This window comes from Dromaius novaehollandiae, chromosome 7, assembly GCF_036370855.1.
Source record: "Dromaius novaehollandiae isolate bDroNov1 chromosome 7, bDroNov1.hap1, whole genome shotgun sequence".
In the NCBI taxonomy this organism is placed as follows: Eukaryota; Metazoa; Chordata; class Aves; order Casuariiformes; family Dromaiidae; genus Dromaius; species Dromaius novaehollandiae.
This window is the reverse complement of record NC_088104.1, coordinates 8,913,270-8,939,547: the sequence shown is the minus strand read 5'-3', so window position 1 is coordinate 8,939,547 and position 26,278 is coordinate 8,913,270. Positions and strand designations below refer to the sequence as shown.

Sequence of the window (26,278 nt, the reverse complement as noted above, 5' to 3'; positions counted from 1 at the left end):
TCTTTCCCTCTCACTTTCACAGATAGCTAGAGATCTTGAAATGGAAAATCAAGGTCAGGTTTACACCTTTGGAAGATAAAATGACTAATAAATAGGATGAAGACAATTACTTTAATATTCTAACAAAATTTTTGGAGGTAATTTCCATAAAGTTTCTCTGCCTTCTTCTATTCTACATAAAGAGTAGTGAAACACATGTTTCCATGTGAATCTTACAGAGGGGAAAAAAACAAACAGAAAAGATTATATTTCTTTCTGTGAGATATACTTAAGACACCCTTTGCTGGAGACATACGAATGTAGTTTCATCAACCAGAAAAATGGTGCATCTTCTGGGAGAGCAAAAGGAAAACAAAAAAACAAAAAACAAAAAGCTCCTCTCCTTGGATCCTGCCAAAGCTTACAGAAAGAAAAACACAGGTCTAGTGCTAGACTTTCAGACCCTTAGTCGCTGGGAGAGAGTAAATGGAATTTGTGTGAGGTATTTTAGGAAGACCTGTCATTTGCCCAGCACACAGGAAAATCCTATAATAAAGCAACAAGCATGCTCAGTAGTAAAAAATTAATAAAGAAGAAGAATCTTGTTTTATGCTTCCAGTGGGCTATTACTAAACAACATCGAGTGAAATAATGAGTTTTAAATTGAAGATCTCCCAGCAGTGTCTTTATAAGCTTTTTTTTAAAAAAATATAATTAAAAATAAAGGCATATAGATGCTGATCACAGGCATTCAACTTAAAGGAGATGAATTACAAGTCCTTGAAAAAAAAGGAGGATTTTAAAAGAAAAAGCTAAATAACCCTTTTAAGAAACAAATTGGGATATTACCAAAGGAAATATTGCGAAAAACCACATTTGACTGCCAGTTGTCCTCTTGATATTTACTTTCCTTGTTACCAGTGATTTCTGCTGTATGAGTGCCATCACTAGCAAATCAAAAGGATTTCTACAGGGAATAAAGTAGTCTCTATCAATAAAAGCAAACAGAAATTATCATTTAAAAAAAAAAAAAAAAAGCAATACAAAACACACTTTGGCTTTCTCACATATAACTGGCTCACCCAGTGCCTCCTATTCCACCATCAAAAGCAAGTTTAAGAGCATGGACGCTGGGCTGGGGCACCACCAAGCAAATCCAGGCGACTCAGTTGTCATAAATACCTTGGCAATCACAAGAGACATGAGACAAACGAGCTGCTGAAAAATGTTTACAGGGCCTACAAGGTCTGAGTAAATTAATTTTAAGTGGTTTTAATTGTGAAATCATCAATGTTATAATTGTAACTGGCCCCACGGCAAAACCTACAAAGAGAATTGCAGAGCTCTGCTGGAATCAGCAGGCAGTTTTCCTCAACGGAATAAAATTTAGTAAGGATATCAGAAACTTAGCAAGGATAACAGGCTCTTGCCCACTGCAAAATCACAAGGAGTACTCCAGATATGATTTTCTCGTCCATGGCAAAGCTTTTGCTTAAGGACTTTTGCAAAGTGAGCAGTGAATTAAATGCTAACCATGTATGAGCATAACTTGCTCCAGCACCAGCCGCCACATTCATCCTCAGCTGGAAGACATTTACCTTCCTCCCGTGCAACTTCCTCTCTTCAGCGATTGCCACCAGGATTGTTACCACCTATACTCACACCTATATTTCAGCAAAAAGACAGGATTCGGGAGTATGATGGACAGCTGGTTCATATGCACGTTAAAGCATGGCTATGAATTACGAAGTGCAAAGGAGAACTAATAAATATATCACGCAGTATCTACTCACCGCCATTCACAACGCCTAACCGTATGGCTCCACGGGAAAGACGCGACAGCCATAATTCACAGATTTTGGCTTTTGACTGCTGCTAAGTAGCTTCGCCTCTTTTTGCATCCACGTGCCTCTTGGCACAAGAAGTCTGTAATCGCCAGCAGTGCGATTTTCAGTTTAAACTAATTAACAGTAGATTCTAACACACAAACACACAATCCCCCCCAAAAAACAAAAGAAAAGCTCTTATGCAAAATGCAAGGTAGGAGCACTTGTTCTTTCTGGTTAAGTATTCGGTTTCCTGTTCTCCAGATGTCCACAGTGGTGCTCAACCTCGTTACCAACAAATACTTTTTCCTGCTTTTTTCTGCCTCCACTGAGAGAACCTCTCTGAAGCTATAAATGAAACGAACCCCGTTTTTCCTCTCATGTATATCTAATAACAGGTGCAGGCATGTCTCTGTCTTTGGACAAGGTGATAATCCTCCACAAAATCTGAATATGCTAGAACTTTGCTCATTTATGCTGTGCCAAGCTTCAATTTCACAGGTTAGAAACACTGCTAGATCTATTAACACTGATAGATATATTTAGATATATTAGCAGAATGTCGCAGAAAAGTCTTTTATTGGTCTTCATTATATTTATAAGGAAGACATTTCACAATCAATAAACTTTATAGCATTTGCATAAAATGTCTTGATTTAGCATCTGCAAGTGAACCTTGGGAATTATATGAACAAAACCTATTCTGCCATGCTTTTGCCTTTTTTCTCCTTTGCATATTCCAGCAATTACTGAAAGTCTGTAAGTCATCAGTGTGTATTAACTAGACAATCCCTCATATACCCAGCTATACATAAAATTTGAGAAGTTTTCTTCGTGCGTTTTGCCTGTTTGATTAAAATAGTTCTCAGCTTGCTATGCCCGTTACAGACATAAGGACTGTTAATATGGATTAATGTTAATATGGAAAATTTGGATTTTCCCCATAGTGTCTCTTCATTTTTGGAGCTGAAAACCACCAATTTTGCTTTGAGTTAGGTTTATGGACAACAAAGCATCCCCTATGGTTTGGAAGGCTTAGAGGTTAGATTTCAGACTGGATAACTTCCCTTCAAGAACAAAATGTATTTGTGACATTTTAAATACAGGAGAATTAACCATTGATAGAATTCAATTTAACAAATGAGTACCTCTGATTAAGGCTTAAATTGTGATTCAAGAAGCATTTGAAAATTTGAAGCACAAACTTAAGCCACTCAAGGCCAGGAAATTCATACAGTAGTCTTTGAGCAGTGGTATCGGAGAGCTTTCCTATCGGGAACTCTTTGCGTTGTAAATACAGACAAGTTCTCTTCTTTCAGACCTTGCAAGTCCGACATGCGAGAGCTTAACACATGAAAGCTCAGACTGAAGAAAACAAGTCTACATAGTGATTCCGGTCAGAAATCATTAACTTCACATACCAAAAAACACTGTCGTAGCTGAAAGTCCCCCAGAATACAGTTCACTGGTTGGAAAGAAAGGCTATGCGCTTCCCAGAGAACTCCCCCATTAGGATTTCACAGCAATGCTGAGATATATAGAAATGCTTATAAATTAATTTTCCCATTTTACGCTTAGCTGCATTACACTACGCGGGCAGAAGGTACCCCTGTAAGCAGCACCATTAGAGCTGCGCTATGCCCAGAATTGCTGTTCGCACAAACCTAACTGCAGGAGTTGGACTTAACGGGACTGGCAGGGCGGAATATCACTCCTGGAATGAGACTATCGCATTATATATTTGTACATCAACAGAGACTAGCAAAAGCAAACAGCATCCTGGCTCTAAAGAGCCTGTAGTCTAAACAAACCTCCTACCACCTCACCACAACTATATACATAGGACAACATTGTAGATGATAGACCTAGACTATTTCCCGTATTTCTAGATGTTACATGTGGCCTTTTTTTTTAAATTATTATTACTACTAGTATCTTCTCAGAAAGGTGACTATATCAGCTAGACGGAAAAAGGAAACCCCCGAACCCAAAACCCCGACACCAACCCCACAGTACGGGTAGCGCAGTGAAAGGAGGTCAAAGAGACTGCGTTTTCCCACAAATGTGCAGAAAATCAACTCCTGGAGCCATCGCTAGGAATCACATCACATATACGTCTGCTGAAAGGCGGGTGTGTGCCTTGCGGACTGACCTGACCAAAAAGAAATTTTATCTTAGTGCAAGGACCATTGCAATCAGGCTAATCTACACAAAAGAAGCAGTCTACAAAGTATTAGATGGGCCTAAAAATTAATTACACTCAGCAGGAACAATTTGATTCATCCAGATTAGTTGCTAAAACGGCTGCAGGGGGTAGATATAATCTTTCCTTAGAAATGAAACAAAGATAAGACTCCAAATGTCATGCTTTGAACATATAATCAATATTCCCATTACCAAAATTTCAACAGTAAACTTCCTTAAGTTTATGTCAGCCAGCATAATTTTGTGCGATAGCTGAAGGAAGGGTGGACAAAGGGAAACCTGCCTTCACGCATGACAAAGGTATTGAGCTAACCTCCACGGGTATGGCTAACTTCATTATACTACCCACACCTTCTTGAGTCACTTATTAGAAGTTATACACTGTGAAAGTACACTAAAACATCAACAGACCTAGCTGGTAAACGAGGATATTTATATCTGATGGACACAATGATGTACAATAAAAATTACCCAGAAGTCTTCAAAGATGTTGAAGCAACTACTTGTACAATAACAGCACGAATGCACACCAGGTAAGATCAGCCAACTGACAAACTCCACCACTTACAATTATGCCATTTTTCTGAAAGTCATCCACTCTTGCCTGTTTCAGGAGACATCCATCCAAAAGCGTGGGGAAAGCCAGATAAGGAGAATAACAACTTCATTATCTGATCCGGATTATGGTTTCAACTTTTCTTGAAATTTTACATCTCCAGTATAAATGGCTGGGAAAATTATTTAAGTTGCTGCTACTCAAAAAATAAAAGAAGAAAATTGCAGTCTGGCAGATTTTCTGCTTCTTGCAAAGACTACGCAGTAATGTATCGAGAACTTTACCATTCTCTACGAAATCCTTCCACACATTACAAACCCGCACAATGTCTATTCCTAGGTATCAAGGAAGAGCCTTGATGTCAAAGCTTAAAACCTCAGGGTCTTGAGAGCAAAGAAACAACTCTCCTTTTTTATTCTACACCTTTGATGACTGAACAGGGCAACTTCAGCCAGGGGAAACAAGAAACTGAAGAAAAAGATGGATAATATTTTTTTTCTTTGAAATAAAAAACTGTTTATAACTTTAGGGGTTTCTGATCATAGTTCTAACTACTAACCCTTGAAAGGGCAGCATGTTATTGAGGAGCAAAATCCACAGAAAGCAAACATTCACTGTAAGAGCGAAAAAAAAATCTTAAGTATTAGAAATAGGTTTGATGCTTAATGACAACTGTAAATTTGTCTACAAGAAAGGCAGCATTTGTAAAGATCTACAGTCAGAGATGCAAATGCGACTGAGCCGGTTTATGTGCAATCAGGTCTCAGAAGTCATATTCCTGAGAGTTATGTAAATAAGAAGAATTTTAAGAAGTCAAACTAAAGTGAACCTAAAAAATGGAGAGGAGAGAGAGAAGACAAAAGCGCCAAAATTCATTCCAAATATCATTACCACAATTTGCAAAATGGATTAAAAAAGCCTTTTAAACACTTCTACTGCAATGGAGCTAGCCCACGACAAAGCCATGAAACTACTGCAAATATAATACGAGTCTCTAAACCACAGGTAAATGGCACTTAAATGTGCGGTTTGCATAAATCACACATTGCTATGCATCAGCTTAATGGGCTCTCCGTGGCGTGAGCAACAAGCAGATCTCCCACAAAACACTGCAAGAGGCAGCAGCTCTTCAGACCAACATTTAACCTGCTGCAAAGGGCCAGCGCTCCACTCCGAAACTCCTAATCGGAGGGTCTCTGGGGGGAGAGGCGGGGGTACCTGCGCAGGGCCTCCCTCAGCACGCGGCGGAGGCCGGGCTGGGCCGCGCGGGCAGCCCCGGCGCTGCTCCGGGACATCGGTGGCTCCTTCCTCCCAGCCGCACACGTGGCTCCTCGCAAAGGGCCGCTCGGGAACTGGCCTGCTTTTCAGAAGAAAGCAGTAAGTTGGCCCCACGCTGTGCAGCCGGAGACTCTTTGGCATGAGGCCGGCGCTACTCATACGTTTCGCGGGACACCCAGCTCATCACGCCGTCCGCTGCTCTCCTCCACCGGCCCCGGCGCTCCTCTTCGCCCCGGCCGCCGGGGAAAGCAGGCTTTCGCCTCGCCGCCTGTTTGCTAGCATCTGACCTACATGCCGAAGGAGGATGAGTCTTCCCCTAATCCAGGTCCCTGCAGCCCGTCTTCCTCCCAGCCGCAGCGGGAGCGGAGGCATGTGATGGGCAGTGGCGCGCCTGCCTCCGCTTGCTGTGCAGAGGCCGCTCCGAAGCGCTTCGGAGCGCGTCCGCGACACCCGTGATAACCGAGCACAGCCGCAGATTACAGAGATACGCTCTGCCGGACCGCGCTTCCCACAAAGCGAGGTATCGCCGGCCAACCTTTTAATACGATAAACCTTCCAAATCGGCTTTAATACAACTCAGTCGGAAAGCGCTTACAGCAAGTAACGTGCCGGACTGTACCTGCAACTTGTTTATTGAAATATGCTGATCTATGTCACATCAAATTGTGTATTAAAACATTATACAGTGTTTTTTTTTTCTTTTTTCTTTCCAAAGATTTTATTTGTAAGCTGCTGCGGGAGCCTTCAGGCTGAGCAGGTGCCTGGAGCCTTCACTCTCGGAGGCAGCCAGAACTGACTGAAAATCGGATTCCTGTGAGAGAGGCATCTTTAGAAATGCATATCAAGTATTTTTGAGTCAAGGATATTTTCCCCCTCTAGAGAAAAAGGATTTGTTAAGACTATTACCAGCAGCATATTGGTGGTTAGGCCAAGCGGCGTGGAAATTCGGAGAGAAAGGCTTTCCTGACATCCAGCAACACTGTTCTCTTCCTCTTCTTCCATTTTTCATGTGTAATTTTCACCTTTTTACTATGATTTTAATTAATTCGATGCTGTTTCATAGTCTTCATCCGCTCTTTTCTCACCAAGTTCTTCGGGTAGGACTGCAATTCCCGATGAAGGACCCCATCGAGCACCCTGTGAAGTTCATCACAGAGCTGGGAGCGAGGCAGGCTAGAGTTTTAGTCCCAGGCCTGCCATCATCCTACTGAATAATTTACTCTGTAAAACACTACAAATTCCACAAATGAGACTTTTTCAAGGCTGTAATGAAACCAAGAATTTTCCCTCTCAACCCCTTACTCCACTCCTTAGAAAAGCCCTGGAAAATAAAGCCTTCCTTCCCTCCTTCCTCCAGAAAACCACGACACAGAGGTTTATCGGACGGGAGGGGTAGCCTGGTTATGAGACTGTCTCCTTAAAGGAGGGGACCCAGCTTTGAGACCCCTTCCCACCCACATCCCACTGGGGAAGCTGCTGTTCTGCGACCCCCAGGGAATCTCCTGCTTCCAAGGTCTAAACACCCTGAGTCTTGCAAAATAAGCAAAACAGTCATCAGACCTAAAACTTTGTGAGGAGACTTTGCATTTTTTATTATCGAATAATTTTTTCTTCTAAAAAAGTACCAACTGAATTATTAGGAAGAGATAATATTATTAGACTTGTATCAGCTTCTGCAACAAAAGACAATACCAATCCCTACAAATCCTCCCTATTTCCATAGACTAGGAAGGCAATGACACTATTACTACCACCAGACGATCCGTCTTCCATTTTTTAAATTAATGTATTTTTCAAATGTAGACTTTAAATTTCTGAAAGCATGATTATTTCCCCTCTAAAGCACTGCTTATCTTCCTAACATAATTTTGGGAATGTTATTTCCGCAAGAGATGCGTGCTCTTCATCAAAACCATTGCCGCAGCTCACATAACCAAGTTCAATTTAAATAAGATGGCTCGGATCCTGACCAACAGCACTACGCCAAGGCTTGGAGAATATACTGAGTAACTGCACTATTTCTCGGTCTAGGTTAGTCATTGAAAGTTAGCTCAGGTGCCTGCACAGGAGCTACAATAACAATATGGACTTATCCCTAAACATTCAGCAGGGCTAGCTCTATGGCTTATTAGTTAACTGAATAAATCAATCAAATCAATCAAATATGCCCTCAGAAAGCCTAGGACGGTTCTTGCACCTGCGTACCTGCTGGAGCAATATGCACATGCAACACTGAGGGGCAGATGCCTTTGGAGGCTTCACTATGGGCTGCTAACATAAATTGTTAAGAAATAGAAGAAAACAATACTCATCTTTTTATCTAATCCCTACATAGTTATGGAATTGATAGCGATACAATTTGAAGAAAAATCAGCAATATTCTGCATTTGTCTATAGAGCAGAAATAAATGCAATCAGCACACCACATAGCTAGCGCTTTTTAAACATTTAGTTAATCTCAACACTACAGACAAACTTAGGTTAGACTTGCATATGAGTAAATGGCAACTAGACAAAACACACAAAATAGCATGTATTCTCATCTCCTATATTTACAGGATCACAAAAATCACTGGCCCACTTCAATTTAAGCAAGATGCAATGAAATCTCATCCTCAAAAGAATTAGTTAAACAGTCCTAATCCTTCATCTTCTAAATCCAGCCCTACCTCTCGGCCTTCACATTGTTTAATCTGGAGAATGAACAGGGCTGTCATGCAGTCCGCTGAATTCCACGGCGATTAACCCTTCCAAATGAGAGAGTGAGACGCAGACTGAAGATTCAAAGAGATTAAGATTCCCCTTCCGACTCAGCACCGTATTTTTAACTAACAACGTGCCGGACTGTTTTAGCTACCCTAAACAACAGCAACTACAGAGCAAATATATCAAACTATGGCCCCATTCCTTCAAGAAAAACTGTGGGAAGAGCATCATGACTGCCAAGGACTGTGGGGACCACAGCAGAGGTGCTCAGAAGACACAGATGCAGAAACATGGTCTTCTATGTAGACATTTACGTATTTTTTATGTATGTGTGTAAGTTTTATACATACACATGCACACACAAACTCGAAACTCTCTCACATCTAATTTCCTCTAGACATGAGAGGGTAAGTGATTTGGGGTTACATCAGAAATTTGATTTGTGATACAGCTACATTGGTTTCTTCTGGATGCAAGAATTATAATACTGCTGCATCCAGAAACTCAGCTTGGTGTTTCTCACGGGGTCCCAGCAATACTTCCTGGCAATATTCTTCTCCCATCAATAGTGAGCAACTAAGTTAGATATGAGGAAAATTACCTGCTCCAAGGAGATGGCAGTAACAGATAAGCTCTACCTGTGAAATCCCTTAAATGAGCAGCAGGGCTTAAAGCCCTCCTCCTTTTCATGCCATTGGGAACAGCTAATCCAGCTATCTCTTGCCTGTAGCGTAGAAAGGAAGGTGGAAAAGAGGTACAACGGTTAAGGGTGAGGAGCAAGAGAGACAGAGAAAAACTTTTTAAAAGCCGCATAAGGACGTGATGACTCCCCCTCCGAGACCACGTCCTCTTCGTCCCTTCTGCCAACGTCTCAGCTAGTGGGCCCTTTTCCTCTGCCACCAGATCTGCGTACATGTAACCGAATAACAAGTTCAAGAACAGCACCCCGCATTGGCTTTCACGCAGAGGAAGGAGGGAGCACGCTGAGATGTAAGCAGGCATCTGGGTCAAACTGTTGATGAAAGCAATATACTGAGAGGAAGTTTTTGCAAACACTGCAAGTTTACGATTAGAGGAAAAAAAAAATCAGAAAGAAAGAAAGAAAAGGAAATAATCCTAGGATTCAATAAACCCCTGTATTTCCAACAGGGACCGGGCGGTATTCATGCCACTGTGCAAGGCAATGGTAAGACCCATCTAGAAAACATGTTCAGGCCAAAGCTTCAGTGGAGACAGGATCAGTCAATACATACTTTTAAAATGACCCTAACACAGTAACAAATAAATAGCATAAACTGGGCACTATCGTATGTCCTCCAGATAAAAGGAGTTCAGTACAGAGCAGTCTCGCAGTAGAGATGGTTGGGTAAAACAACTGCTCTACAGCAGGAGTGAGCAGATTATGGCAGGATTATGTGCCATGATTGCTTCTCACGAGGTGGTGGGTGAAGCCCAGTGGCCCAGTTTCAGACTCTAAAATTTATGGGCATGAAATACCTGTCAAATAAGTGCAGCAAGTCAAGAACACAGAGCGAGCTAAATTACCTGATTATATTATGAACTACAAATTCTTCTCAACGCATGCATGCTGTTTTGCATTGTAACTAGATTAATATCCATATAATAATGGATATATAAAATAGCAGATTATTTTAAACAAAGATCCTGTGTATTTTAGATTTAAAATGTTGCTAACTACTCAGCATAAATTTGCAGGGGGGAAGGGTTCTGAGGTATCTAGCAAAAATAATGAAGTAGCGAGTTTTTCCTCAGTGCATAGTATTTCATTTCAGCAGAATTTCACCAGTGCCAATACTTCTCCAGTAACATGTGCCAACCTAATGATAAAAGGTTATTTCACATTTTCATATACTCCAGATGGCAATGATTCAGAAAGAATCTCACTCCTTAGTTCAGCAGGATTAGGAAATCTCTTACAACAGCCTCAACTGACATTTCTCATCCTGCCAGCACGGCAATGGATCATGATGCATGTGTTTCACAGGGCCGTCGCCACTATAATTGTCCCATTACAAACACACTGATTGAGAAAATACAGATAGCACTGCAATAAGTACTAAATATGTCACAAAATATGCAACAGAGAGTTCACAGTGATATGCAGGCAAGTCTGGAATGGGAAAATATTGCTCATTATTTTGCAATACTATAAGTTTCAGCAATTCAGTACAAGACTACAAGAGTCGAACGAAATACAGAATATGTCAAGTATTTTTACAGTAAGAAAAGTCACTGAGGTATGAAACTAGTGACACATTTTTTCTTCCCTGTATACACTGACATTGTCTTGAACAAATATTTCAGAAACAAATCCAAATAGGCCCAGCAAAACTCAAATATTTGTTAAAAAACCCAAAATTTAGTATCCATCATTCTTCCTCTAAGAGGTTCTGCGGTACATTCTCACCCATGTAACATGCTCTGCTCTCCCACCATCCACTGCCTCACAGTCTTCAACAAAATGAGCTCTTTCCTCTATGAAGGATCGAGATTAAGACATAAGACCTGAACTTCGAGTTTTGTTTGTTCCCCCCCAATTTGAGAATACAAGCATAGTAGTAGCACAAACCTACAGCACTTGAGAGGGTTAAGAAATGCTTTGTCTTGAGCAGAATGCATGTTATTTTGAGATACGCTTGCATGTGACAAGCCAAAGGAAGGATTGCCACTGTAGATCGCTATTTTACGCAGACCCACTTTGATAGACCATAATCACAGGCTTAATTTTGAAGTCCATCAACTCCTTGCCTTTGTAATATACTGGCTACCTCACCCTGATTTACCTGTCCGTCAGAAAGCAGTACGCATGGTCAGAATTTTCCAGTTTTATCCATATTTTCAGTCTTTCCAGTAAAAAGGAATGCACACAGAGGCTTATTGTTATTTCCTTATAATTCTACGCATGATTAGCTTTCTTACATTTAGCAGGTTTAAGCTGAAAGAATGCCAGAAGAGTCTGCCAACAGAAGACAGAAAGGAGCACAGCAATACAACCATCATCAACTCAGGGTTTCTAGAAAGGTTTCAGGATTAAGGATGAAACCTTAAAAACAGAAGAAAGGTTACCTTCTGATCAGGTGAGAAGCTATAACAACTCATGTCACATTCACTCAATTAATAGACTCTGCAGCAGGCAAACACTGATAAGGGCACCACAACTTAATGATCTAATCTGTACTCTCAGAGAATGAAAACCTAGTTCAAAATAGACACTTAACTTGGATTATTTCCAGTGCAGTCACACTGTACGGCAAGATGTACTCTCTCTGCTAAGCCTAAAGTGCACTGGAAAGAAAAACTGGACTATTAAACCCAACCAATACACGAGAGCAATAATAATAAAAGGGAGGATTAAGAACGCTTGCAGAAGAAGGTATGTCAAGTACTAAAATGTAGCTCAACCTCTGGTGCCCGACCAACAGACTACAGAAACCTGCTCCCTCGCAGCGATAAGCCTCATCATCCCATGTCTCTTCCTAATGACTTTCCCCATGACAAACTTAACTCTCCACCAGCACACCAGTATGTCACTCCTTTCTTTGCTATCTATCTGGAATAGGGTAAAAACCAGGAAAAGTCAGAACCCCTGTCTTGAAGAAAGCAATTGAACTGGATTCAGTCATTTACCATGAAACAAAATGATGCAAAAGAAAGGTGTAAACTAAGCATATGTATCAAAAACTAAAACAGTGTCCTCTATGATGAGATTTGTTCTGAACATGGTTTGTAGCTTCTCTTTCTTCTTTCCCAGCATATCCTCAGTTATCTGATTGCCCCAGGAATAGCTCACTGTTTTAGGCAACACAACTAGTGATATCCTTGAGGCAATACTTTTGGAATAACCTATCGATAGCTATTATAAAGCATGTCTGGAGGAGAATGGATGCTTTCTGAAACATATATTTTATTAATGCAATTTAATACAGAATTGCACTAAAGGTTAACACTGTAAGGTTTGAGCTACAGAGCAGGCACTACAAACGGAATTAAAACCATGTTACACTGAAACATTCATATCAATCTATATGTTTCGAAGCGTCTGCAAACTGAAGCATACAATACATTGTGACCAAAGATAATCACATTAAGATTTCTGGCAATCTTTTACAATAAAAGCTGTCTGCAATAGTAGCCAGGAACTGTTACTGAGCTGCAGCAGGGTCCCTATGGGGTTAGGTATTCCAACCATGTTACAGCCAACTGCAGCATGATTAATGGCACTGCAAAAAATATCAAGAGAACTTAAGCAATAAACCACATGTGGTTAAGCCTTCTATGCTTTACCACAGCAGTCTTATCACTAAATCCAGTGGCAAAGCCCATGGTAATTACTTAGGTCCCCTCCTGCAGCATGCCAGAAAAAATCAACTCTCATCATCCCTTTACTTAGGCTAGTCATCCAGCACCTTTTGGTAGTTGGTGAGGATCTGGCCACCAATTTTCCTTACCTAGTTGAATAGTTTGAAGCATGCCAGATGACTTAAAACTGCAGCATTTGTCCTTTGATGCTTTTCTCATCCTTAAGAAGGGAAATGTCCATTCCTTCTGGGGGGACACCCTTCAGCTAGGTCTACATCAAAACTGAGCAAGCATCTTGAGACCTTCCCTCAGACAGGACTGAGTAAGAACCTCAGAGCTATCCTTCCTACTGCTGACAGACTAAAAACAACTATCTTTTTTTTTATCCCATTTTTCCTCCAAGCAACATCCATGACAGGAAAATGAACAGCAGCCACAGAGCTGAAAGAAATTTTTTACCTTTTCAGGGCATAAATCCCTGAAGGATACACCTACGGGGTATCTAGCCAAATGGAATATCAGCATAAGAGACGACTAATTAGAAGAATTTTGTCTGTAAGCAACAATGCCTATATAAGAAAAGCAAATCCAACCCTTTTCTCCTAATGTTTCTCATGTGCTTTAAGAAGCAAAAGTCTGAAAAGACAGTTTGCACCTAATGGCTTTTCAGCTTTAAATAAACTTGCTGCAGCTTTGAATAATCATATCTGAAATGTGCTCACAGGGGAAAACACACACCCAAAACATTTTGATAGGAGAAAAAGATTAAAGCTAAATTTTTAAGTTGCGCTGTCCAATTCTGAGCATTGACAACAAATGAGCGGCTGCATAGCCTGTTACATTGGGACAATACTGTGGAATAATTACAAGCTCTAAGATAAAATTAAAATTACCATAATAATTCTCCTGTGAAACAATCCAATCTATGTAGGCTACAAATTGCTAGTAGGTTGAAAAAAAATATATTACCACCTCAAGCCAGGCAGGTAAATTATTCTATTTCCTTTAGTTATTGTAGCAACTTAAGAGGTTACGCAGAGCAAGATGATAAACTGATTATATTCACAAATTACGTGTTGGTCACATTTAAAGATCAGCTGTTTACTTGCACACCAGCATTACAAAGCCAGCTATGCAAAATGTGAGTAAAGATACAATTATACAGTGGTTTCTAGCTGACTTTAAGAGCAAAAATCCCAATCCGTAGTACCCACCTTTGGACAGAATTGGCAACATCAATTTGGGCCCATCCTTGGGTATGTTTCCCTACCATTTTCTGTTGCCTGCGCCCTTTCCTTTTTTAAAGTTTGCTAGAGAAGGCTGTTTGCTCATCTCTGTCTAATACACACATGAGTAACAGACAACCTTGTTTCAAGATCTAGACAAGACCAAGGATTCACCGATTATTCTATGCAGAGAGAAAACATCCCGGATTTCACGTTCTTATCTCCTGGACCGCAAATCTGCGTATCTGTACTACTTACGGCACCATCCTCCCGCAGTACTTAAAGCACTCCTTTCCTTTTGACTTTAATGAGAGCAGAAGGCATACTAGCATCTTAACATGGTTCAGCACTTTTTTGGATCAGATTTTTACCTGCTTGCAATTAGAAAGGGAGCGTAGGCTTCCCTTTTTTAACTTATTGTAAAATTGTCAATGTAAAATTTAGGCTGAGCTGACTAACGTCTTTGAAGACTCCAATCATGTTCATAAAAGAAGTATCACTATCAAGTCCATTTAGTTTTATGTCAGCTTTTTAATCATAATATTCTCTCATGATTTAATTTGCTCTGTACCTGCAACCATCCATCTGAATATACACTACTGATCATTAATGATACATTCACAGTTTATAACACAAGTTTTATAGGACAGGAAAGTTATTAATTCAAGCCACCTCCAGTCACCTCCAACAAAAAACAACAACAAAAAAATTCTGATCATAAACTTACATGTTTCCATCTGCCTCATTAGTAAAAAGACACACTCTATAACCTGCAAATTGCACATCAGTTGCAGCAGTTAAGTATAGGTTTATAATCATCCAACACAAGGAACCACAAGCGTGATACGATCAATATATTAAAATAGAATAAATCCACATTATCTGGGTAGTGAACTTCAATCTAACCACACAATTAGAAGGTCAGCCTTAACTAGCATTACACTTATTGATTTTTAAGACGTATGTCTTTTTATCAGCGAAGGGAACCGTTCGCTTTCAAGAAGGAGGCTCGGAGCGTGGATAGCCCCAGGACCGGCTGGCACGAGGGCAAGCCCGACCGCCAGCTGTGAAAGGCCCGTGCCAGGGAGGTTTCCAAACAAGCCTGTCATCCCCATTTCCTACCCTCTCCCCCTTCTAGGGAGGAGATAAATTAATGAGAGCTACCACTGTAGAAGATTATTGAGATAACCGAAGACTTTAAAGAAAGACCAAGTCATCGTGTGGGTGCAGAAAACGTCCCCGGGAGACAAGCCGGTAGCTTAAAGCAGATTGATGCCTTGGAAAAGATGCCCTTTAAACTTATCACAAATCACTTGTGACAGCCCCTAAAGTAACATCTATTCTCCACCAGCTTTCTCCTCCTCTGTTCTGCTTATCAGAGTTTAATTTCTCTAATCATTTTACTAGACAAAATTTCCATTTAGGCAGATCTCTTTATATTACTGGATTCAAAAACGTAAGCGACAATGCCGTTTCAAAGGGGACTCTCGGCAATAAGTTCCATTGCAAGGATTCAAGATCTTTATCACCACATTGTCTTTCTCTCAGAGGTATTCTTCCCATCTCCCTTTTAATATTCTTTTGTTATACAGATGTTAGGAAATGAAGATAATTTTTAAAAGGACAGAGGTACACGTTTAAATCTGAAGCAGGAAATTTCTCTGGGCTCAGCTTTGACAGAAGGACGTATCTGGCTCTTACATGCTGAATAATGCAAGTGGGGGAAGATTTTTATCCTATTGTAATTCCCCCAAATTAAAAAGAAAACTCAGTCTTATTTACTTGGAAAGATGGCAGAAAGAATTACTGATTTTTTTTTTTTAAAGCACACAGTTATATGAGAGGCCTTCTTCTCTAGAAACTTAAGAATTTTCATATTATTCAGAATCATCACTGTATCAAACAGTCCTTCAAAGCATGCCAGTAGTAAAGCCCACTAACAAGGAAACAGACAGCATACAGAATTGACAGAACTTAGTGATCTCATAAATGAGAGCAATCTTCCATTTTAATATTTTTAAAGTGTATGTGAACTTTTAAAACATATACAAAAGTGATTCTCAGTTTTATGACTGCAATCTAGACAGAAGCTTGTCACCTTTAAATATATCACCTATTACTATTTTTTCTGCAAAACAGTATTGTGAAGTTATTCAAACACTTTGGGTTGCAAGGAGTCCCTAACAGGTCAAGTAAGGGAATCCCTCATATCTCAGGACACTGGAATATCACTGATTTTTCATCAAGAAAAAGCTTTCCCAAAAGCAAATCATCTGAAGTTGCCACTAAGAACGTAGCATCTGCTTGTAGCCATGTCCTAAATCCAGAAGTACTCCGTGAGACACAGCACAGAGCACCGTTAAACAGGGCAGTTCTTCTCAAAGCACATTATACTTAATAAAGAAGCCTTCCTAGAAGAGTTTCTCATAGTCTACTTACTCAAACACTGGCAACGGAACACAATTTCCCTTGCATTATTTTCCCAATATATGCCTATGGTTCTATATTTAAACTCAAGTCACTCCCACAGCTGTTTATTCTTTCTACTAATATAATTAGCAGTTAATTGAAGCTAAGACTAATCCCACTAGCTACAATCTTTTATTCTTTTAGTATTGGGAATTACTATCTATAAAATCCTTTAATACCCATGTTTACCCATGACTGTGGCTCTTCTCTGCCATCTTCAGCTTCATACTCACTCCTCCTAGCTCTCTTTCTAGGTCTTACTTTCCATATGTAGGTAATTTTCTCTGCTATTTCACAGGTTTTCTCAATCATACTTAAAAAAAACAAGTTGCTTCTAAAATATTCTCAGCAAAGAATAATAAAAGTCTAGACAGCACTATAGATTTTTTTAGCAATGACAACTTGTCTTTATGCCTCAACAAGAGCTGTTCCAAGAAGTTTCACAAACCACAAAGAAGTAAGCACAATCCAGCAGATAACTAAAATTACACAACAGTACACTGTGATCTGAGCTGGCCTTGGCCCACAGGTAGCAGTTTCATGCCCTTGAGCTTCAAATGGCTTGCCCCACTTCCCCACCACTGAGAGGGAGAAAAGACAGCCTGGAAAAATGATAGGTGTATTTTATGTCCAAGCTATAACAACATATTACAACACCTAGCCAGAGGTAAAACAGATCAAATTATTATCTCCAACAAGAATCACATATTTGGCTTTCAATAAACAGCCCATTTTAAAAAGAATTCATCATTTCTTACCTTTCAGAAAATGTAGGGAACTCTCTTTCAGATGTTCATATATAGATTTCTTAAGGCTATCTTCCAGCCTCCTTCCAGAATTATATTTAGGACACAAATCTCTAGTTTTATATCCCTACTGAATCACTATGCAGAAATCATGCCAAAAATTCCAGTTTAGTCTGAGTAGCTCTGTTGCATGACAAGAGACACCTATGATTTATCAGTCAGCACAGTAGTTACTTTGGGACCACACTTATTTTCTTTGTGAAGAATATTGTGGAACCTTACCTAATTTTTTAAAATAGCAAACTGGTCTGTAATCTTCTGTGCCCAATTCCTTAGTCATATTTGAGTAAATAACACTCCTCTGGGATGAGGCTCCTTCTCTGGACTGCCTGTACACGTAATGGTCAGTGGTGGTGCGACTGCTTCAGCTGGTGCCTTTGAAGACTATCAGGAAATCCTGACTCAGCTGAACCTACTTAAGTTATCTTAATTCTTTAACCTGCTTGCTTCCACTTTTCTTTCTTGTGACCTCAAACTATCTTTGTCAGCTTTTATTGGAATACACACCCCCTTATTTTCCTTTAGGGAAGACTAAGGCAGAACAACTGTGAAGCATTCCTGCTTTCTCATCTATTATATGCCCCTCTATCCTAGTAAAGAGTAGGCCTTTGCCTGCTGAATGCCTCTCTGTTTAAAATTATTTTTCACCCTTTTATAAGCTTTGCAAAAATGCCTTAGTTATATGTGTGCATATAGAGATGTATATCATGCTTTCAAATTAAAAAATGACATAAGCATTAAGCAGTTTGGTCTTTCGCATACAGGGTACCAATGCATGGGGGCATCGAGGCAAACAACGAAAAAAAAGAAAAGTGATGATGATCTTCCAATGCAATTGGGGCAGGTTCTTTTCTGACTTATGGCTCAGAATTTAGAATATAATGTTAAAATAATAAAACATTTAAAAATGTTATTCTCTTAGACCACACCTAATTAATATCAAATGACTTGACTTAAGGGAAAAAGTAAATCTACGGAAAACAAATCATCTTGTGCTCATGTTATTGAAGTCCTTAGGATTAACGTATCTATCCTGTCTAGCAAAGATGTAAAGGCATGTGTTGGGTTTGAACAGTTTCTTTACTTTATATGGCATCAAGGAATTGCCAAGCTATGCATCTGTAACACACATGACCTTCCTCCTCCCACAAGTTCAAAAGAAACCAAACTATGACAAGTGCCACAGGAAAGAAACAGTCAGTACTTGTACTTTGCACATTACAATGCAATTTTAAAAATACATCAATAAGAACAGTAAACCAGTGATAAGTAACAGAAGTTCTCTTGACAACTACCAGTCCTATTTACCTTGAAAACATCTTACCATACACGACTGCACAGCATTTAGGTAGGTGGCAACAGCACCCAATAATAGTACTTAGCTCCTATATCAGCGCTTTTCTTTCATAAATATAAGCATGTTTCACAATGGAGAATGATCTGTAGCTAGAAATACCCACAATATACCTGTTCTTGTGCAAAATAAAAATGCACAGAGCCTTGAACTTTAACAGGTACAGGATTTCACAGTATGTAAACACCAAACAAGAGCCTCAATCTCTTTAAAAGGGAGTAACAAGGAATTCTTCAAATTTCATCAAAATGAGGTTTTCACCATCTCCTGACATAGAAGAGCCTGCCAAGCCAACCACTGCTCTGCCCTCAGTCTTGAGCACCAGCTATTACTGAAACATCCTTCCATGAGCTTCCTTTGGACCACCTTGCTATCACAAAAACGTAACGTATGGAGGGGGTTATATGCTGTGCATGGACCACTGTATGGGCACTGGTAACCTACTGTGGAATTGTGGTACAAGTTTTGACATACCGTTTTTATCCTTGACATCATCTTGTATGTGCTAAAGGAAAGGTAAACCAAAGAATTACACTGTTACCTAGTACTTCTTTGGTGCTAACCTATTACAATTGTGCAAAGGAAAAAGAAAACAAAAAACTCTCAAACACTACTATATCCTATTACAATTTAGTGCTAGCTAAGAGACAAGGGGGAGCACAGTACCAGTTTGTGCTCTGATACATCAGTAATAGGTGCTACCTCCCAGAAAGACAAGCATGATGCGTATTGACAGTGTGTACACACATAAAAACCCAACCTGCAATTTTCCAAGTACACAGAAAATTATGCTTTTGTCTGTGGAAGATACAAATTACATATTTCCCAGTTGAGAAAAAAAAAAAAAAAGCTTTCAGAGCAACTAAGAGATGCCACGAAAGGCTGCCACATGATTCACTAGCACATCAGGGTTCTGAAATAGGGTTGGCTCTTACGGCAGCTTCAGGTGCCTAAAGAGTCCAGAGGACTTCAGGAACTGAATGTTCCTTTCTGGGCATCTTAAATATGGCTTGAAGCAAAGCAATTCGCTGCTCTTAAAAGCATTACATAAGTCAATATACGTCACACACACTAGCCTGTTACAACTTCTCTCCCTTGCATGACTTCTGTGCTTTGAGTTTACACCGGTTCTTCAGCCCTCTGCGGTCCTTTCAATGTCATTGCTTTTGTTCCTTCTCAACTTTGATATGAAAATACCTTCATTTCGGTCCGCTGGTTCTCTAACATCAAATCGGAATGGTAGTTTTTGAAGGAAACCGAGGGTACGTACACAAGAGCTATCTTCAAACAATGTGTTATTTAAAAACTACAGTATTCATACCTAAAACAGATATGAAGTGTCATCCTTTTACTCTTTCAATTCTAATCCCTAGTGAAGAACGACATCCTGATCACCAGGTTAAAGCCCTAGTAAAATGGTACTCATCCCACTTCCGAAGGCTCAGCAAGTCAGGCCAGGGTTAAGGAGCACAGTTAAGGCTAAGTGAAGGCACTCTGCCCCGTGTACGGAAAAACCCAACCTTGGGACGGGTGCCTGCCAAACCAGACATCAGTCCCACCTCCCGCTGTGTGAGGCCTCCCAGGACCCTCAGACCCAGCTATCTGACACGTTTCAACAACAATTTCTCAGTCGGAAGCAGAGCAGGAAGGCAGCGGATAAGTGAGATGTGCACATAACACAGCCTCATGTAATAAAATCTGGAGGTATCTAAAACATAGGGCAGCCTGACAAGGTCAGCCTTTGATATAAACTCTATCGCTGCGACAATCTGCCTCCCCCAACAACCCTACCTTCAGGCCATGCCGTAAGGGTAAGAGATTTCTGCAGACCTATATAATAGAGGAGAAGAAAACTGTAGACAGCTCCCTCCACGGTCTTTCTCAGACACAGGGAGTGAGTTCCTACATCGTATCACACTCGTCCCTGACAAACTGTAAGTCAGAATCAAAGGTATGCCATCACTGGCTGCCAAGAGAGCATTTTAATCTCCCCAGACACTAGATTAAAATGTTATTAATGGTTTAAATTGGTGTTTAAAGGACGTTAGGCAAACTGAACCATCACAGGGGCTACAGAGGTGTCCTCAGGTTTTATACACAGGCTACGGAGATGCGGTCTCTGCTCCACATGGGCTGTTGGCCACAGCAGTAAGGTCCCTCTGAAGACCAAGAAGGTGGTGGCCTCTAGGTCAGGCAGAAGTGATCATGTTAGAAATCACGACATGACAATGCTGGAAATGTGAAAGATCTCTTTATCACAACTGCTAAGGAAACAGTTCTTGATTCCTCAAGATTTGTAGGAGTCACGTTCCCTTTGTCAGAAGTGGCAGGCTACACCCTACGGTCAACACTGATGAGAGGGGAATGGTGAAATACCACCTGACGGGAATTACACCTATCCCACCTGCAGGACCCTGACCGATCAAACAAGGGCCATTTCCTACCTTTCTAAGAACACGCATTCACGAAAGCCCGAGACGGTTTTCCAGTCTTAGACACAGATACCTATAAACAACGTCATCTTAACTGAAGAATTTCTGAAATTTTCACAAAGGGGATTTTAAAGAGTCGATACTAGCATCTTCAATCACTGCTTACAGACATACTTTACAATAGTGTGTTTCATTGAGCTTGTTTCATTTCAACCAAAAATAGTAATCAAAATAACTTAAGCCAAAACTACTTCCATTACTGCTTTAACATTTAATGCCAGTTTGGAGTCACGTTGCACTGTAGGCACTCAACGAGCAACAATTTGTATTGCTTACTGATGTACAGAAGAGAAATGTAATCAATTTATATTGTGTATATTAGTGTGCTTTTTAGAGTGATAGCATAAATCACACCTACAGCTTCAGGGGGTGTTGCTGCATTTCCGTACATATTGCTGTAGGAAGATGCTGAATTTACTAGACACAGCGCAGCGGAAACCAAGAACAAGAAGCCACACGAGATACAGAGGTTGCATATTCTTCTCTAACGTCCAAAAAGAAGTCACCCAAGGACAAGCTAATGTTAAACAACAAATAATCAAAAAAGACAACTGATTAAAAAGAAAAAACAAAATAAAACACAACATGGGTTAGCCCAATTTTTTCCACAGCTGGCCAAAGAGGCAGCAAGCACAATACTGTACTAACTGGTGACCTCCCAGTACAGACACGAGAGCTGCCAACAGTGAAAATGAGGAAGACAAACTGCATGACACTGTCTCAGAGGAAACGGGGCTGATAGGTATTTACAGGGTTAGTCTTTATGCACTATACATTGTCATGCCGAAAGAGCCTCACAGAACCAAACGCAACAGCTGCAAAAAAGCAACAGATCTCAGCGGTTTTGAGAGAGGGAACGTGAAGGATTTCACCCCAAGGTGAGATTACACTAAGGCAATGCAAGCATAACCGCATCTGACTACAATGCAAAAATCCAGCTTCAGCATTAAATCGTTTCCCTGAAGGAGCCTCCACACCTCAAACGCAATTACCCCAATAAAAATAAAAACCAAACTTGCATCTACACAGCTACACCATGATACAATTCAGGAAAAACTTTGGTTTTAAAAGCTCTTTCCCCTTCTACAGTAACTGTCATGTATTTATCAAACTAGCCACCGTGTCATTTTAAGGCTCTGACAGATTTATACAGATGTTAAGAAAGAGGACTTCGATTTATTTCAGAGTCTTAGCCTGGAATATTGCTTACTTGGTAAGAACAGAAACATCAATCAATAAAAAAAATAAACATCAAAAAAAAAAAAAAACGCTTGCCTTCTGAAGTCTTCAAACTCAAACTATATGCTTATCAGGTGGATTGAAGTTTTCACACAACTCCAGATACGAACAGACAGCTTTCCTCCCCGATTACAAAAGGTCCATTTAGAGCTTTCCACATCCTATTACGTTTCGTTCTTTCAAAGATGTGGAGAAAAGAGTTTGAGATAGAAAGAAACATGCTCCAAATTACTGTTTAACCCACTGCACGGCATGCATGCACAGGAATGACTGCATGTAAATCAACTCCATTCAGGAATTACACAGATTTAGAAGATTTATGCTCTAATATATGTCCTTACTTTAGTCTTCTATCTATTGAGTACTTCTGAAAGGCAGAATATTTGGGCCTAGAGAATTATTTCTTAGCCATCTTCTTCCAAAGTACTTTCAGTTTGCTTTATTTTAACATCTGCTCCCATCACCACCTCTCCTGTCCCATTTAATTGTTCTCCAAATGGGGGATAAAAACGGCTCAAGCCCTTCAAGCACACAATCTCTCAGCAGCACAGGTTTTCCAGTTGCCAGTTTCATTATCTGCTATTTCACGCAGTGAGAAAAATACACTTGTTTGGGGAAAAAGTCTGGTTTTGTATGCTAATGCTGTAATATTCTACTAAGCATAAGAAAAGAAGAATCTCTAATATTCATCATGACAGACCTAATACTTCATTTGCTTTTATAATGCAAAAGTGCTGCATTCTCTTGCTAGCATCTGGTCTACCACTAATGTAGCCAATGGGAGTCTGAGTCATTGGCAGTAACGGGCCAAACTCAGGTGCCATTAGTGAAAAGTGATATTTAAGCTTGTCTTTCCTCATTGTAGCTAATGTGCAGACAGTCTTAAAAAGCACATAACACCGATTTAGATTGTTTCACCTTTATATAAATCACAGGCACAAAAATAAGGAGACAAACAGCTTTAAACCACAGAACTTGCATCCCTCTGCTTCTTGATAGATTTATTTTAGAGAGACCTAGGCTGCAAATAATAATGGAAGAAAAAAATGGATTAATTTGTAGAGAGTGGACTTCAGGGTTACTAACTAATAACATAGTCACTCTTTCTGGAAATACTGCTGAGCTGAATCAGACTACCGCAATTTTACAGGAATAACAAAAGGTAATGCTGAAAAGATCTGCACATGCAGCCCTTAAAATTTTACCAAGTTACTGGATACATTACTGCTGAGACTGTTTGTTTTCCCCTCACATTCTCCTTCCTCTAAACCAGGGCTGCATCAACTTAAATATTGTGAAGGCCTCTAGCTATTGCAACAAGAACTACTGTTCTGAAACAAGGACCTCAAGAAATTCTTCCATAAATAAAGATTAATACACAATAGAGCAAAATATTTCAACAAAGAATACTCATAGGGTGGTTTTAAGTGTTGGTGTGTGGGGGGTGTGTGTGCATGTATTATTCAGGGGGCCTCATCAGAATAAGTAAAAATTAAAATCAGAGATGATAAAACAAGAAAAAAAAAAGGAAGAAAATTAAGGAAGAAATATATTTAGTATTTTTAGAGGAAAGAATTTCAGACTTCATTGAAAACTCTGCTTTAAAAAAAAAATCTTAAAAGCATTAATGGAAAATTTCCAAAAACAAAACAACAAATCAGATCAAATTTTGTTATTACTATTAAATGTTTTTTCAGCGTTGCCTAGAAACCCAACCATAGATCAAAGGCGCATCATGGCAGACACTGAGCAAAAAAACCCACAGAAAACCCTAACACCCCCTACACACACACACACACACACACACTCTCTCTCTCTCTCTCTCTCTCTCTCTCTCTCTCTCTCTCTCTCTCTCTCTCTCTCTCTCAAAGAAAAAACCTGCCCCACAGCATGTTCTCATCATTTTAAAACTGAACTTGAGCTTTCCAAACATTTGAGGGCCTACAGGAATGAGTTAATACCTAATCTTGATGGAAAATATACAACGTAAAGTTCCATCATCTCCTTTGATTCCCTTTTATTTTTTCTGTTCACACGATAAAACAATAAAAAAGATTTTATTTGATGATTTCATTGTGCATCATAAAAACAATACAGAACTCCAATCCTTATTGTGGTTATATGAATAGTTTGTCTTAAATCCCCAGTTCTAAGACGGTTTTCTTGTAAATGGAGCCATGTTCCAGCACCAAGCTCTGTCCAAGTCAATGCAGACAGATCCTAAACATGTCCGAGCCAGATGGTGACCGAGCAGGTAAAAGGCACTGTATTTTTTTTCAATTATTTAGACTGATCAAACCCATTCTTAACAGTTAATAGAGACATTACTCTAAGTTGTAAAGACAACAGCTTTTCTTTCAGCACTTCAAATAATTAAAAACAAGCAAACAAACAGTGATTCCTCAATGACATGCACTTCTGGAGAAGCATGAAGCCCTGTACTTCTGTGGAAAATTACTGGGAATTCTAATAAATACATAAGTCTCTAGAAATGAAACTTTTACATTGTTACATAGAATAATGGTATAACCCTCTAATGTTTTACAGGATCATATCAACCACTTAGCCAAATGCTTACTGTGTTTATGGAATTTCGGAGAGATCGCTTTTTGCCTTAGATCCCATCCATCCAGGTTATGAAGAAGTTTGATCAATCTTTTTGTATCAAAGCATATTCTTCCCATACGTTGAACACAGTTTACTCATGCAACATACCTGGAAAACTGTTCTTGCAGCCCACGCATCTGAGCTCTGCTACGCTCCGACTCCAGCGTTACCTCCCGTAATCTTTTTTCACTCTCAAGTCTTAAATGTCTTTCTTCCTCCAACTCATGTATCAGCTTCTCACGCTGAAAGATCATAAAGGTTATTCATTAATTGCAGGTGTAAAACATCCTTTTAGGATAAATTTTATATTAAGTTTGGGAAAAATCATTAAGCAATCAAAATAATTACCCCAACTATTCAGTCCCATCATTTTTATATGGTAATACTACATAGAATAACAAACTAGAGACAGAAGGTCTTCCAGTTTTGTCATCTGATAGAGCAGAGTTATTCCCTACCTGTAAACATAAAGTCTACTCCAAGCCAAAGAACCTCTACTTTTTCTACAGTTTAATAATCTATGCAAACATAATACAGTGAAAAAATCCTGGTTTTCCTCCTGTCATTCTTCCTCTCTGGTTTATTAATGCTATTGCAGATTACTGCAAAAAAACCCAGCAGATTTTGATTTGGTGAGGTCTCAACCTGTAGTGTGGCAGATGGCTATAAAATATCCCCATTACCTTGAGCGACTCTTATTTGGCTCAGACCCACCAAACTCAGCATAAAAGCTACTTAGAAACAAACACCACTCCTCTCCTTCATAAGCTCTCTTTTTCCTTAACCTCCACTCGAAATAACTTCCAGAAGTTATGTAAGCAATGATTAAGATGTAAGCAATTTTAATGTTTCTTGATAATACACTGGAAGCCTGAAACAGGTCAGTTTTTATTATTCAAGAGGACAATTCATCACCCATCCCTTAACGGCTCAGCCTCATGAACAGAGAAAGAGAAGGCCATGCCTCCGCAGCCACCGGAGCTCTGGTTTTGGTTGGGGTGCACGATTCCCACCGGCAGGGCAGAGCCTGTTTATGGAAACACTGTGACAAAGAATATGGTTTTAAAAATGGGGCACCCAGTCAAGTAAACACAAGGGGAATTAAAATGTCATTAATTTTCCTAATAGCTCTCAAAAAATGTCATATAAAAGTGTAACTAATGATAGCAAAATTCTATTTTAAAGTGGCTACACATGATTTAGGAGGAGTAAGAG

The 26,278-nt window shown here is 39.8% G+C and overlaps 1 protein-coding gene across 7 annotated transcripts in view; it reads right to left on the bottom strand.

The window, feature by feature from the left end:
* Nucleotides 1-26,278, bottom strand: part of NCKAP5 (NCK associated protein 5) — a 254,060-nt gene that overhangs the window by 165,184 nt on the left and 62,598 nt on the right. For all 7 annotated transcript variants that reach the window (XM_064514629.1, XM_064514631.1, XM_064514632.1 and 4 more), the window contains exon 2: nucleotides 25,172-25,305. In XM_064514629.1, coding sequence (XP_064370699.1) covers nucleotides 25,172-25,305 — 134 coding nt within the window. The remainder of the gene's footprint in view (nucleotides 1-25,171; nucleotides 25,306-26,278) is intronic.